General features: G+C 46.9%; 1 protein-coding gene across 1 annotated transcript in view; it reads right to left on the bottom strand.

The window, feature by feature from the left end:
- Positions 1-1,192: 1,192 nt before the first annotated feature.
- The window catches only part of LMTK2 (lemur tyrosine kinase 2), an 84,336-nt gene continuing 70,917 nt past the window's right edge, over positions 1,193-14,611 (bottom strand). Inside the window, exons 11-14 of the mRNA XM_055339704.1 lie at positions 9,929-12,911; positions 6,507-6,639; positions 5,991-6,233; positions 1,193-5,060 (exon numbers count right to left, since the gene is read on the bottom strand). Coding sequence (XP_055195679.1) covers positions 5,032-5,060; positions 5,991-6,233; positions 6,507-6,639; positions 9,929-12,911 — 3,388 coding nt within the window. The 3' untranslated portion in view covers positions 1,193-5,031. The remainder of the gene's footprint in view (positions 5,061-5,990; positions 6,234-6,506; positions 6,640-9,928; positions 12,912-14,611) is intronic.

Here is a 14,611-nt window from a genome sequence, read left to right as displayed (position 1 = left end):
GCCGGGGTGGGCGGGTGCGCGCGTGTCCCTGCCAGGCGGCGGGGGCGGGGGCGGGGGCGGGGGCGCACCTGCGGGCGGGGGACCCGGCGCTCCCCGCCTGCCCCGAGGCCGCAGCCTGCCCGCCGCGCACAGCCCGGCCTGGAGCCCATTCGGCGGAGCGGGAGACTGAGGCGCCTGCGGGCCGGCGGGCGCGGAGCGAAGCCCTGGGACCGCGCCCGGCCGCCGCACCTGGCCTTGAGGTGAAGGCCCGGAACACGCGCAGTAGCCCGGAGAGTTGGCGGAAAAGCCATTTTGCGATGAAAACACTAGTTTCTGAGAAGGGCCGCAGCCGCCGGGGGCTCCGAGGGCTCCCCCCGCGCTGCGCGGGGCCGGGACGCAGGTCCAGGGGCGAGTGGGCGGAGCCCCGCGGAGCGACGCGCGGCCTCCGCGGGCGGTCACCGGTCTTCCGAGGTCTCCCCCGGGAGAGGGGCTGTTAGGGCTCAGACCCTGGCTTCCACCCACATGCTTGACTCAGTCGCCGGCCTGCCTGCCTCAGTTTCCTCACCTTTCACAGGAGCGTCACAAAGGGTTAAAACCAGCCTCTGGCTCAGGTGCTTCCAGGCTGCAGGGGGGCACCTGGAGCCCGAGGTCCCGCGTGCGCTGGGCCTCCCGCCCCTCGTGACCCGCAGGGTCAGGGGCAGCGCTGAGCTCGCACTTTCCAGACGGGCTCCCAGGGCGGTTCGTGGGCTCCATCGGGCCCCCGAGGGTCTCAGGGGGGCTGGTGTGACCGAAGTCGGGGTCAGCCTTACTCAGGAGGGGGCTCCTGCGCTGGGCCAGGGGAGCGGAGGTCCGCTGGGGCAGAGAAGGGCTAGGGCTGAGCAGCGCAGCCTCTGGGTTTACAGCTCATCACAGACTGTATCTCAGAAATTAAAATGCTTCTCAAACTCAATATAGGCTTTGAATTACAGATACACCTTGCGGCGGCACAAGCACTATGTCTCCAAGTTCAGTTTTCCAGTGATTATACAGACTTTCATGTTCTCAGGAGAGTGGGGGTTTTAGGTCATGTAAAAAGGCACACAATCTCGAGACCCGGGGAGTGAGTGCCCCCGGCAGGGCAGTGAGTGTCAGGTCACCCACCCGGCCCTTGCACAACGAGGGGTGGGGTGGGGTGGGGTGGGGTGGGAACACACGAAAGAAACGCAGCCACAGAGTTTATAAATATATAACTATATTTATTTTGAATATTAAATAGTTTTTAAATTACAAGCAATTTATTGAATCACACTATGCATCAATATACAGTAAAAATCTTACAATTTAAAAATGTACACAATTTAAACTGAAAGTTCATTAGCTGTGATATTGCCGTGAACCTCTCACAACTGTGTTAAAGCACAACAGGGAAGCCGTGTGGGTGTGACTGCCCCATGGATCTTCTCTTGCAGGCGGGATTCAACAGTGGATGCACGCACCAGCCCATTGGGAAGGTCTGTCTGCATTTGTGTGAGCCTGAACCACCTAGTTCAAGCCATTAGGGTAGCAAGTTGTTGGTAATTCAATACTGTCTACACACTTTTCAGAATTTATCTGTGTACTAAAGAGGAGTTTCGTTAATAGCCAAAACTGGAGCCAACCCTGTTACTATTAGGAATATTGTTTATGAGACTGAATTCTGAAGGAACTGTGCCACCCATTCTTATTTTAAGGCTACTTCTCATAAGGCTACTATTCTGAAGCCCTGATCACCGAAGCCCAACATTTGGAGCCTAACACTAGGTTCACCTCTGGAATTTCAGATGATGGGCTGAGTAGGGTAAAACCAAGAGCTGCCTCCGTCGCACCCTGGGCCCTCAGGACAGAAATGCAGTAAGTCACTAACCCTACAAGTACCCTATGGAAAATATGAATACAAGGGAGAGGTTTTGAAAGGCGTTTTACGGCAGCAAGACATACAAAGACTTTTCTAAGATAAAACTCACTTCTATAGAAACAATTGCCTGTACATTTAAAAATAGAATGAATGCTCTGTTTTCAATTTAGCTTTGTGGAGCTTCTTCACCCTTAAGATGAATGGCTTCTTACCCAGACGCACAGTCCTTCCAGAAGGATTTGGGGAGCACTGTTTTTTTTTTTTTTTAATTTCTTTTTTCTGGCTTATGACAGGATCATTTGATAACACAAATTTAACATCTAGTAGGAAGGAAATGAAGGTTATTCTTATTATAGGATTTAAAAGACGTAAACTCCACCAGAGTAGCACTAATTAAAACCTGATAGATTCCAAAGAAGGCCAGGAAATACCACTGTGAATCAGGTATTATCAACCTCACCCATATTTTCTGGAGATTTCCACTGATTTCACTGCATAACTTATTAGAACAAGTTCGGTCTGAAAATCCACTATTGGTAACCAACGTAGTTAAAAAAAAAAAGAAAGAAAAGAAAAGAAAAGAAAAGAAAAGAAAAGAAAAGAAAAGAAAAGAAAGAAAAAAGAAAAAAAACCTGACTTGAACAACAAAGCACATGCTGACACTTCAAAGATGGGCTGAAAATTCTAATCTACATAATTGGTTTCCTGTGTATTGCTTGAGATTTCAAAAGAACATATTGACTCACATGTTTATTATAAATATAAAATCTTCCCCACCATGCAACACCACAGTAAGATTTACTACTCCAACCCACCCCCCCAACTCAATGTATAAAATGCTTTCTTTTGGCAATTAATCATGACAGCAAGATAGACCTAAAATAAATTAAAATGGGAATTAGTTTGTTAAAATCTCCTTAATCATAGTGAAAAAGGTACAGCCCCCAAATATCAGTAAATTGATCCCAGGCTGATTACACAAGAAGACTATATATTCTATGGATCTGTTTGACTTTAGTCATTAAATCTGAACTCGTTATAGTTTGAAAAAACTTGTATAATTATCACCTCTCATGTATCTCTCACAAAGATTGATAGATGTAAAAATTCAGGAAACTCAGGAAATCTTCATAGCAGGAAATTCAGAGTTATGACAATTTTGGCAAAATCACCTTTTAATGCCCTATTAACTTTTTCTTGTCCAGTCTGCACATCCCAAGGCCCTGCTGTCCTGGCTGTGCTTCCTGCTCACACCAAGTGGAAAGTAGAGGAAGCTCTATCTCCATTCTGAGTTCTTGCTCTGGATAGTTATTGCTAGTATAAAAAGTGAGTGGAGTGAACCAGAATTGATAAGAAAGGTCATAACTGACTTTGTAAACTCTAGCCAGCATACACAACTGCATCTCACATGAGGACCAGGGTTGCTTGCTGGGACTTCTATCACACAGCCCCAGTGGGCCCATGTTATGCTGGAGTCGGGGAAACAAATCAGCACCGGAAAACATTTGGGGTGAAAGGCCAGTCAGTGTGTGGTGACCACAGACCTGATGCCCGACCCCGGTATACACGGCTTCATGGAGGACATGCCAAGCCTCCTCCGGCACATGCTGCTCTATAGCCCCTGGAAACTTCCTGATGTCAAAGCAGAATCATGGACTGCAGAATGAGGTCAGCTTTATCACAAACGCCCAATTCCTGGCAACATTAGGAGGTTGTGTGGGACACACTCGGTCCCTTTCAAGGCAAAGGGAGAACGTGGTGCTTAATGCAGAAGGGAAGGGTCAGTGCAGATGAGTCCCAGGGCCATGTCTCGGTGTGATGGCCACGTGTGGCTGCCTAAGGTCCCAACCAGGAGGACGTGCTAGCTGTGCAGGCTCCGTCATGTCCCTCGTCCCTCCTCCCAGCTGCAGGATGTAGTGTATCTCCTTGGTTACAGAGACCAGCCACCGTGGGCCACGATGAGAAGTGGTTCTTCAGGGAAAATTCAGCTCTGGAGGTGATTTAAAAGCTCAACGCCTAGTGTGTACAAACAGAATGAACTCAAACTGTCCTTGGCAACCAGAACCCTGTGCGGGCAGCTTCTTCCTCAGAGTTCTGTACCATCTGAAGGAAGGAGTTACGTAGCAGCCTGTGCTTCCAAAAACCAAGCAGAAGAGCAGACTTTGAGGGGAAGTGGCACAGGGGCCACAGCAGAACTCGGCCCAGATGGGGGCACTCAGCTCCCCAGGGAGTGGGCAGGAGACCTGGACACTCTAACCTGAAGCTGCGCTCTGCGGTGAACCACCTGTCAAGTTTCTCAGAAGGGTTTAAAAAAACTGGGGAGCAGGGTGGGAGAATCACACGGAGGGGCTGCAAGACCCTTGAGCTCCTCAGAGAAGCTGTGCTTGCTACAAGGAACCTGCGTCATAGAAAGAGACAAATGTGTGTTCATTCAGTCAACAGAACAAAGCAGTCTTTTTGGACTCATCAAAAATATTTCCTATAAGAACAAAAAACACTAACCTTCGGAATCATTTATCATTTACGAAAAAGTACCATATGTACAATTCCAACAATTCTAGACAGCAGAACACTCAAAATATTTAAACTTTACAAGTACCATGCAGAGCAAACAAACTATAAAACAGAAAAAAAATCAAACTAGTGGATAGCACCAGCTTGACCTGCCTTATTTTCCTTGAATAATTTAAGATTCTGTACAATATCAGGTACTCTTAGAACATTTATCCACAGTGCAATTACAGAAAGCAATTAGTGATTTCTTTAGAAATAATAAATATGGCTCACTGGTGCCCATTCCCATTGTGCGCCTCTGGGCCCTCATGCACAGAAGGATGCACAGGTGCAGAAGTGGAGAACACCCCACGTGGAAGCCAGAAATAACCCAGAGCCTACAGTTCCCCACACACCAGAGCAGGATCAACGCTCCCCAAGGATGACCAGGGCACGAGCACTTCTGGCGAGTGACAGCGGCCACAGGGCCTCCCCAGCTGGGCTTCCCACCATGGGCACAGAGCCAGCCGACTCCCTTCCAGCCTCCTGAGTCTCTCTCTTGCGCTGCACCCCACTGCAGCTGTGCCCACTGCAGCGGACGTGGAGGGGATATCACTGCTGGGCTGCGGTGCAGGAATGCTGCCCTGGGGGAGCAGCCTGGGACTCGGGAGTGCATCCACATCCACCTAATCCTTTTCTCCGTCTTCACTGCTTCCTATTTAGGGGAGAACAAGCAAAGCTAGGTTTGTGAAGTGATTGTCAAAGATAAAAATAGTTTAGACAGCATCTGACCTGCGCTACAGAAAAAAGGAACTAAGACTGTGGCTGCCCACCACCTGCTCCAGCTGCATAGCTTCCTGTGACAGTGGCACCTGCCAGACTCTGGCAGGCTTTCGCACACACATCTGCTAAGCTCGCACGCGGCTCAGTGTCAGCGCTTAGGGCACAGGAGAAAGTCAGCCCTGATCTCTGACAGATCTCTAAGTAATGGGCATTATCTAATCAGCACAATTCAACAGAGCACAAGCACAAATGAAAGCGCTTTATGTTTCATAGTTAGTATTTGAACGGCAAACTTCAAATCAAAAAATGTACCTATTAACATTTATCTTCCAATCTGGTTATGGGGAAAAAAGGATCCATATGTTTAGATAATAGCACTTCAAATGTGCCCTGCCTGTGACTTCCCACCTAGGCCTCTGCTATCACACAAGACCAAGACTTAATGGCAAAATCAATATTCCCAGGGAAGAGCCAGAGCACATTTGGGCTAAATCCCAAAATCTTGGGCCAAGTGTTTTTAAGAACGGCTTCTCTCTGGGGGAAAGAAGCGGGGAATGGGGGATGGGAGGAAGGGTTGTGGTAAAAGGGAAAAAAAGGAGAAAATAAGGTGGCAGACATCCTGGAGCAAGTGCAGGGACCTGGAACCATGCTGCCACCAGGTCACCTAACCCAACAGGGTCACGTGGGGACACCTCAAGTAGCACTCAGCTTGTGGAGTGACAGAGTCCTACACGTGGATGTGGCCCTGAGAGCACACTCTTAAGACTGTGAGAGCATTCTAAAGAACTTCTGTACAATCTACTCTGCAAACACTAAGAAGGTACCAAATGAACAAGCACTCAACACACAGCCCTCCTCTCACCTCCTTGCTCAATGTCTGAGTCCGTAAGATGAGTGAGGGAAAAGCTGGCGATGTTGGCAGGAGAGATGGAGAATCTGGAATACGGCGGGGTGTGAGGCCAGCTCTGTTCCGCGCTCCGGGGTGGCGGAGGTGGTGAAAAGTACTTGGATGTCTGAAGAGAAGGCTTGGAACTAAGAAGGTTACTTGTTGTCTTTGACATGAAAGGGTCCGGGGAAAAGTCATCATCCCATTCAAAGCCTCCACCTGAAAGTAAAAATAAAAACCAGTGCTCCTTTTATGACTTCATTATAAAGAACAGGAAGCGGGGTGGGGGAGTGGGGGATGGGCAAGCACACAGGCATGTGCTGCTGACCAACCAAAATCAACTTGGGTCCGAAAAATGGCAGAGCTGTTCCCAGGGGTCCTAAGACAGTCATTTAAAGCAATCCATGATGTTATTAACCTCCAGAAAAATGCACCTTATTCACAATGCACTGTTTTTAGTTTCTTTTCAAACCCATCAATGAGGTGAAATACCTTCTTCATCTGTTGAGCTTTCCGAATTTATGCACCTGCTCAGATAAGGAGAGCCTGAGGATGGTGCTGGGCTGTTCAGCTCGGGGCTGTGTGCATCCCCTCCGCAGTGCCCCAGCTCTTTGGTTGGGGTCTCCTGAAAAGCCAGAGAGAAATTCCCGTCAGCAAAGGCCCACTCTTGGGAGCTCCCTGCTGTAGGTGTGGCAGGTTGGCACCATGTCTGACTAATGGAGGGGCTCGGGGCCTGGGAAAGCCACAGTAGGAACACACAGACAGACCTGCCTCTCCCACCGAAGCAACTCTGAAGCCCAGGCAGAATGCATGCAGCAGCTGCTGGAGGCCTCCGAAAAGTAAATAGTAGCAGGCAGGCTAGGGAAGCATGCCAGAACTCAAGGTACACCAGGGCAGCAGTGGATCTGCTGTCTCCCCATGGCCCCTGCCTCAACAGCTCCTGGCCTGGACCCAGCACAGCCTGACATCCAAAGTGGGCACTGGGGTGGACAGAGAGAGCTCCAGAAGCCCTTTGGTTCTGGTTCTGAAGCAGGCACGGGGTCTTCTGACACTCAGGAACTGGTGGGGGGTGGGATAGAACTCCAGACTTTCCCCCTCCATTCTCTTGCTCCCTAGCCTCCAGCAATCCCAGGATGACAGACACCTATATGCTGAGGGAAGTGACTTCCCTCTCCCCCTGGAGGAGTGGAAATCCCAAGACAGTGAGAAGAAGCCCGTTGCTTGTCTTCCTTTCTGTCCAGCCACTGCACCAGCTGTTTAGCTGGAAAGGCGGGGGGGGGGGGGGGGGGGCAGGCCAAGACATGGGAAAGTACCAGGGGTCCCATGGTGAGGGAGGAGCTCAGGAAAGTGACCCCATCAAGTTCATGAGCTCCTGCCTTACCTCTGACCTGAGCATGGTAGAGCTGACTCTCAACAGCACAGCAAAGCTCTAAGAACTGAACTGCCGGGTGGCCACTGCCAAGATCCATCCTGGCCAGCAGGGGGCACGTACAGAGCCCATATTCAAACAGTACAGCAAGGAGGGACCTCACCCACAGAAAGACGGGGAACCTGTGACCTAAATCCCAATGGGCCAATGCCTGCTAGAACAAAACTATCCGCGTTCTCCTTAGACTCTAAACAAGACAGAGTCACGGAACACACAATGGATACAGTCTAAAATCAGTCTACATACAAAGAATCAGGAAAACTTTAATTCCCAGGGAAGAAGAAAATCAAGAAATGCCAGTGTCAAAGTGACACACATGCTGGGGTTCTCTGAAAAGGGTTATTATGAAAATGTTCCTACAAGCAAGGGCAAATGTTCTTGACATGAACGTAAATAGACAAAAGTCTCGGCAAAAGAAGATAAAAATGACAGCAAAATGCAAATTTTAAAAGAGAAAAATACAGTAGCTGAAACCTAAAAACCCCATGGATAGACTCAATATCAGAATGGAGATGACAGAGAGTTTGAAGGAGATTAATAGAAATGATCCAATCTGAACAACAATGAAAACTAAGAGCGAGCCAATGGGTCATACACAGCAATCTGACACTGGAGCACAGCAAAAGAAAGCATTTGGGAAAATAATGGCTGAAAAGTTCTTGAATTTGGTGAAAGATATAAAACTACAGTTTCAAGATGTTCAGCAAATTTGAAACGGGGTAAACTCAAGGAAATCCATGCCCATAATCAAACTGCTAAGAAGAGAAAGAAATTTCTCAAAGAAAAAAATCTTGACAGCAATTAGACATAATACCAAGAGAAGAGAACTGTCAACTCAGAATTCTATAATCAGAGAAAATATCCTTAAGGAATGAGGGGAACTAAGATAATCCATTGTCAGTAGGTTTGATTTAAAAAAAGAAAAAGCTTCTTCAAACAGAAGGGAAATGATACCAAAAGAATCCTGGAACATCAAAAATGAAAAGAGAGAAACGGTAGGGACTGTCTGGGTAAATAGAACCTTATTTGTCTCCTCTCGAGTTTCTTAAAATATATTTGATAACTGGGAGTAAAATGCAGAGCACCATCTGATGGGGCTTTGGCATCTGTGAGCGGAATACACCAGATGATGGTAATAAGGTTTCTGCATTCCACCTGAAATGGTGGAGTGCTGACTCTAAGTAGACTGTAAAAAGTGTAGTATAATCCCCAAAACCACTACAGAAACTACACTCACAGAAGATACACAATAAAAATGCAATAGATAAACTAAAAGGTAACACTAAAAAATGCTTAAATGACCACAAAGAAGACAGGAAGGAGGAAACAAGAACCAGAGGAACAGAAACAGTGAACAAAATGCCAAAATTCAAACAAGACTAATTTTACTGAATGTAAAGGGCCTAAAACCATCAATTAAAAGATAATTTTTTTTCAGAACAGATTTAAAAATCTCTTTGCTATTCACAAGAAACTGATGTTGAACATAAAGATATACGATTGAAAGTACAAAGGCGAAGAAAGATATCTCATGCAAATACCAATCAAGAGAAAGCTGGAGAGGCTACGTGACTGTCAGACAAAGGAATACAGAAGGACATTACATAACGATAAACAGGTCAGTTCAATCTTTTCAAGAAGATCTAGGGATCTTAAATGTGCATACAGCTAACAACAGAGCCACATAACAGAGGAAGCACAAACAGAAATGGAGAGTTCAAATCCACAACTGCAGTTGGAGACTTCATTTCTCTTTCTCGCCACAGGAAGAACTCGCAGCACACAGAAAAATCAGCAGCCGTGTAGAAGAGCTGGACACTACCACCATCCAGACCTAACCGACTGGCACGTTTTTTCAGGTACACACAGAACATTCACCAAGACAGACCATGGCCTGCCTCAGAAACAAACCCCTGTTAAGTTCAGAGGAACGGAAACCATACCAAATATGTGCTCTGACTGTAACAGACTTAGCCTACAAGTCACTTAACAGATATAAGAAAATCTCCAGCCCTAGATTGTAAAGAGGCTGAAGTCGGAGCTCACGGAGCAGTTCTCAACAGGCACAGGAGGGTGGGAAGGCTGCAGACTCCACCACTGCCTGGTCCCAACCCATAGAGACGGAGATAGCCAGCACCCCTGGGGCTGCCTGTGAGCCATGGACTATTCGTTGGCACCTGTGTGCTGGCTATTGCTGCCTACTGCTGGATTATAGAAATCTGGTCTGTAAAAGGGAACTAATTTCAGTAGGACTCTGCCAGGAGACCCAGAAGGGGCATCCACGTCTCCTTCCCTTAACAGGAGTTCCCTGTCCAAAATACATTTCTGCATATTCTTGGAACTATAACCAACCCCAAATTCTTATTTATGAGGAATCATAAAATAGTTGGTGGCCTCAAAACGGCAATCAGGAAAACAAAGCACCCTCTATTTCCTAACACACCTTTGAATTTCCTAATATGGTAGTTTAGAAGTTAACAGGTACCTGGTCAAACAGATAGACTGTGACATCGTCAAAGAATGTCACTGCCTTCTTTTCTTTTTTCCAGTCATCTGGGAGCTGCTCAATGGCAACAGTGGCTGAGGGTTTCAATAGGCTCCGTAAGTGCCGCCCATCCTCATTGCTGAGGATCACAGGCACAGGGTGCTCAGTCTCATCCTCTGACTCAGAGCTGAGGCTGTGCAGGTTGAACGCCCGCAGGTCCTCGTCGGAGTCGTCACTGTTCTCATCTTCCTCATCTGCGTCAATGCCATCCTCAGAGAGGTCAAGCATGCCTGACACACCAAGTTTCCCCAGGTATTTCCCTTCAATATCTGGCTCCTTCAACTTGGGGCCCTCGGCATGGCCACACAAGGACTTCTCCACCATCAGGTCTGATGGGCTGCCAGAGCAGAGGGTGGAATTTGTGAAGGCGAGGAGCTCGTTGGTGTTGGTTCCAGTGGAGGTGAGTGTGCAGGGGCACTCCTCTTGAGCCTCAAAGTCATCGCCACTGCTCAGCTCAGAGTTCAACATACTCAAGGGACTGCCAGCCTTGTCTTCAGAAGCAAGTGTCTGCTTGGAAACATCAGTTGGTGCTGCGTCCAAGGTTTCTCTCGACTTCAGGTGACTGGGATCTTGTGAGGCAGGGAGACAACTTTGGTCTGGCTGGCAATGGTTGGTTTCCAGGCAACTGTCCTTGATGCCAGGACTGTGCTCTGGAATGACTGGCTCAGGCAGGGGAGGATCCGTCACCAATACCAAGGGTGAGGCTGGGGGTCCTGGGACCCCCTCAGACTTCTTATCAGGCTCAGAGTCATTATCTGAGAAGTAAGCAGAGTCTCGGTATGAGCTCTGAGAGCCAGGTGCAAAAGTCTGCGAGGTCACTTCTGTACCTCTGTGGCCATCAGCTGCATCTGAGATGACGATGACCGGTTTGGGAGGCAAACTACCATGACTGTCATTGCCCACTGTGGCAGCCTCTGAGGCTGAGGTGCCATCGGGAGCAGGGTGCAGAGTCCACTCAGGGGACTCTAAGTTCTCTGTCTCGTAGCCACTGTCTGCAGGCTTATCAGGAGGCAAGAGTTTCTGAGGCGTGTGAGAGCTTAAAGAACCCAGTAAGGCTTCATGGACATCCACTGAATCCAGAGAGTCTGGGGTCTCCACAGACTGTTCTGAAGTTGGAATGGGTGTTGACAAGCTGTCTTCTAAAAGGCTGTCTTGACTGGTCGAGTCCGATGAGAGGGCAGACACCAAGCCCCCCTCTTTTGTGGCATCTTTACAATGCAGCTGACTCAAAGTCTCCACAGCTTCCACGTTTTTTTCCAGCAGGCTATTACTGTGATGGTCTTCTGAAAGGGTCTGGTTTTGTAAGTTCTGTCTCAATTCTGGAAGACTATTTCCTATACTCACCTTATTGGCAAAAACGTCATTAACAAGAACTGAGTCACTTTTGGTCAGTCTCAAGGCCTCCTGACTTTGGTGGGTCAAGTCGTGAGACGTGTTGCCAATGCCACATGCTTTGGCATCAGTGGAGGGAATTACAACTGTGATGGTGACAGAGTCTGGTTTGATTTCTTGGCAGAGACAGTCTTCATGGATACTGACATCTGAGTACGTGGGTTCTCCCTGCTTCAGGAGCGGATCTGGAGGTACATGATGAGGTGTTCCTTCTGTTTCAAGAGAGGTAGGAGGTACCTGCACTTCCGGGGAAGACTGTGGTGAGGTGTTTAAAGTGTTGTCCTTGAACACACCACCTGTGTCTTCACCCTTTGTGCTTAGGTTTTCCTGCAACAAAGAAAAGCCTGGTTTATTTTCAGCAAACTTAACTTCAAGATCTAAAGAATTTCTACGTGGAGTTTCTAATATTGTTTCAGTGAAACCAGCGTTTTTAAGTTCTGTTTGAAGATCATTTACATGTTCTTTGCTAGACAATGAGTCTTTCAGTAAGTTTTTCTCTTGAAGAAATAAAAAGTTTTCTGACAATTCTTGAACAGTCAGTGGATCAAAATTATCTTGGTGCAAAAGGTTTTCTGATAAGCAAAGAGGCTCGCAGTCAAAAAGCTTACGGGGCTTTTCTTTCTCAAAGTGGCACGCTGTTACTGACTCTCTGGAGGCATCCAGACTTGAACTTAAAGCAGTCGGCTTCAAGTCCGTTTGAACTCCGTTTAGTTCCATTAAATCAAATATTTTTTGGTGACTGGGTAGATCCTCTGATTTGTCCAGATCATTAAATATACTGTTGAAAGGGCTCTCAGGACCCCTGGTAACATGTATGTCCTCAGGTATGCTGGAATCTTTGGGGTCTGTACTGCTTTGGAAGAAATCTTCATCCGTACTTGACTCTTCAAATTCAAGATTCCTGAGTGTCAGAAACTGGGACGTCTCATCACTTATCTTCTCTGGGTTATCCATCTCAGTTGTGAGCAGTGCCGGTGGGTAATCAAGCTCCAAGTTGCTACCACTTTTTTCTTCCAACTGGATGTAATAGTCGCTTCCAACAGAAAGGTTGTGGGCATCAAAAACAGGAACCACTCCGGGGGCCCCACGGGGTACATCCTGGCCACTGTCGTCTTGTTTCCCTGGTCCAGGATCTGAAAGTGAACTCTCAAAAACCTCAACTGGAAAGAAGATGCTCGTGTAGGACAAGGCTTCATCTGCGGGGCCCCGACCATGCTCGTCAAAGTGGTCATGCTTAGCTGCCTCCCACACATACTCAAAGCTCAGGCCCTGGCTGGTCTCAGTAACAGTGAGGACTTCCTCCATCTCTCGACCAAGCCGATCTCTGGCAAAATGGTCAAGAATTGGGAATGCAGCATTACTTGAAGTGTCTCTGCTATTTGTATTTGGTTTAAGAGCATTCCACTGTTGTTCAAAGTCGACTTCTGAATCCCTTTGGCTTTGCATCCGTAGGTAAGTGAGCAATCTATGCACGTCCTCAGCTGCTGGTCTCTTGTCTGGTGACAGCCAGCAGAACTGTAAAACTTCATACCTAAGTGACAATGGAGAGGTAATTAATGGACTGATGAAAAACTGCTTTAAAATAAGAAAGGGCGGCACCTGGGTAGCTCAGTGGTTAAACATCTGCCTTTGGCTCGGGATGTGATCCCAGGGTCCTGGGATCCTGGGACTGAGTCCCTTATCAGGCTCCCTGCAGGAAGCCTGCTTCTTCCTCTATGTGTCTCTAATGAATAAATAAATAAAAATTTAAAAAATAAATAAATGATTAAAAAATAAAATAGGAAAGGACTTCACAAGGACTCCTAAGCCAACTCAACACCTCAAAAGTTTCCATGCTATAATCACTGTCGACCACATGAAGGAGCTCAGTTCATGGTGAAAGAGGAAATGAAGAAATATAAAAATGTGGCCTACTAGTTTTTTGTGTTCCAGGACATTTCACAGAATCAGTGTCTGTCATTTGTTCTGGTGTTTATCCAATGACTTAGCCCCAGAATTTAGAAATAGTTTTAACATGATCTCCTCTTTAAAAAATTACCACACATGTTCTGTGTAGTAAAGAACACACTTGTCTTACATTTTCAGATTTACTCACTTCATTTTGTAAGAATTCTCAGAGACAAATGCTGTTGTAACTAATCTCTCACTATTTCCCCCAATAAAAAGTAACACTGTGATCTTATGTAGCACATGGTTTCCTTAGATCAGAGAAGAGGCCGAAAGTGGAGAGAAGCAGTAGAAAATAAGTCCACAGAGGCAGCAACCAGGAGCTAGGTCTTCCAGGAGTTGACTGAAAACAGCCAACACCTTTTTTTAAAAAAAACGATTTTATTTATTTGAGAGAGTGAGCACGAGAGAGGAGAGAGAGAGTGAGCAGAGGGAGAGGGAGAAGACAACTCCCTGCTGAGCAGAGCCTAATGAAGGAAGACCCCAGGACCTGGGATCATAACCTGAACAGACACTTAACCAATTGAGCCACCCAGGTGCCCCACAGCCAACATCTTAAGCTGGTGCCGTGAACAGCAGGGAAGACAAAGATTTATTTTTTTTTTGAATTTATTTATTTATGATAGTCACAGAGAGGAGAGAGGGGGGGGGCAGAGACACAGGCAGAGGGAGAAGCAGGCTCCATGCACCGGGAGCCTGATATGGGATTCGATCCCGGGTCTCCAGGATCGCGCCCTGGGCCAAAGGCAGGGGCCTAACCGCTGCGCCACCCAGGGATCCCGAAGACAAAGATTTAATACTTCAAAGTATTAAGTGTATAGAGTACATTTAGAGGACATTAGGTTCCATTAATCTGGATGAAAGGGCTCTCGCTGAAAGGGGAGCTGAGCCAAGCCTAAGTGCAGGGGATTGCCATGCTTCAGAGGCAGTGCATGCTGGGCACACAGTGGTTTAGAGGCTTAGAAAGAGGTGAACCTGATTCTAATTGGCAATAAAGAATTGGTCCAAAGACTCATAAGAAATAAATTTATTTTGCAAATGTCACGTATATTATGCAAATTAGCTTCTCCTGCCTATTTAAATATTATCATTTCTATGTTGTCTCTTTTCTTACATATTAGGTATCACTTACAAAAACAGTTTCATTTTAAAAGAATTCCACAATAGAAAACTCCCTTCATACTGACTTCCCTAATTAGTTCAGACTTCACATTTTTTTCTTACTGCATATAATTCATAACTTCCTACCTGTCCTATACATTTTTTAAAAAATGTTAAATTTTA

The sequence above is a fragment of the Nyctereutes procyonoides genome, unplaced genomic scaffold (genome assembly GCF_905146905.1).
Source record: "Nyctereutes procyonoides isolate TBG_1078 unplaced genomic scaffold, NYPRO_anot_genome, whole genome shotgun sequence".
In the NCBI taxonomy this organism is placed as follows: Eukaryota; Metazoa; Chordata; class Mammalia; order Carnivora; family Canidae; genus Nyctereutes; species Nyctereutes procyonoides.
This window is presented reverse-complemented; position numbering and strand designations above follow the sequence as displayed.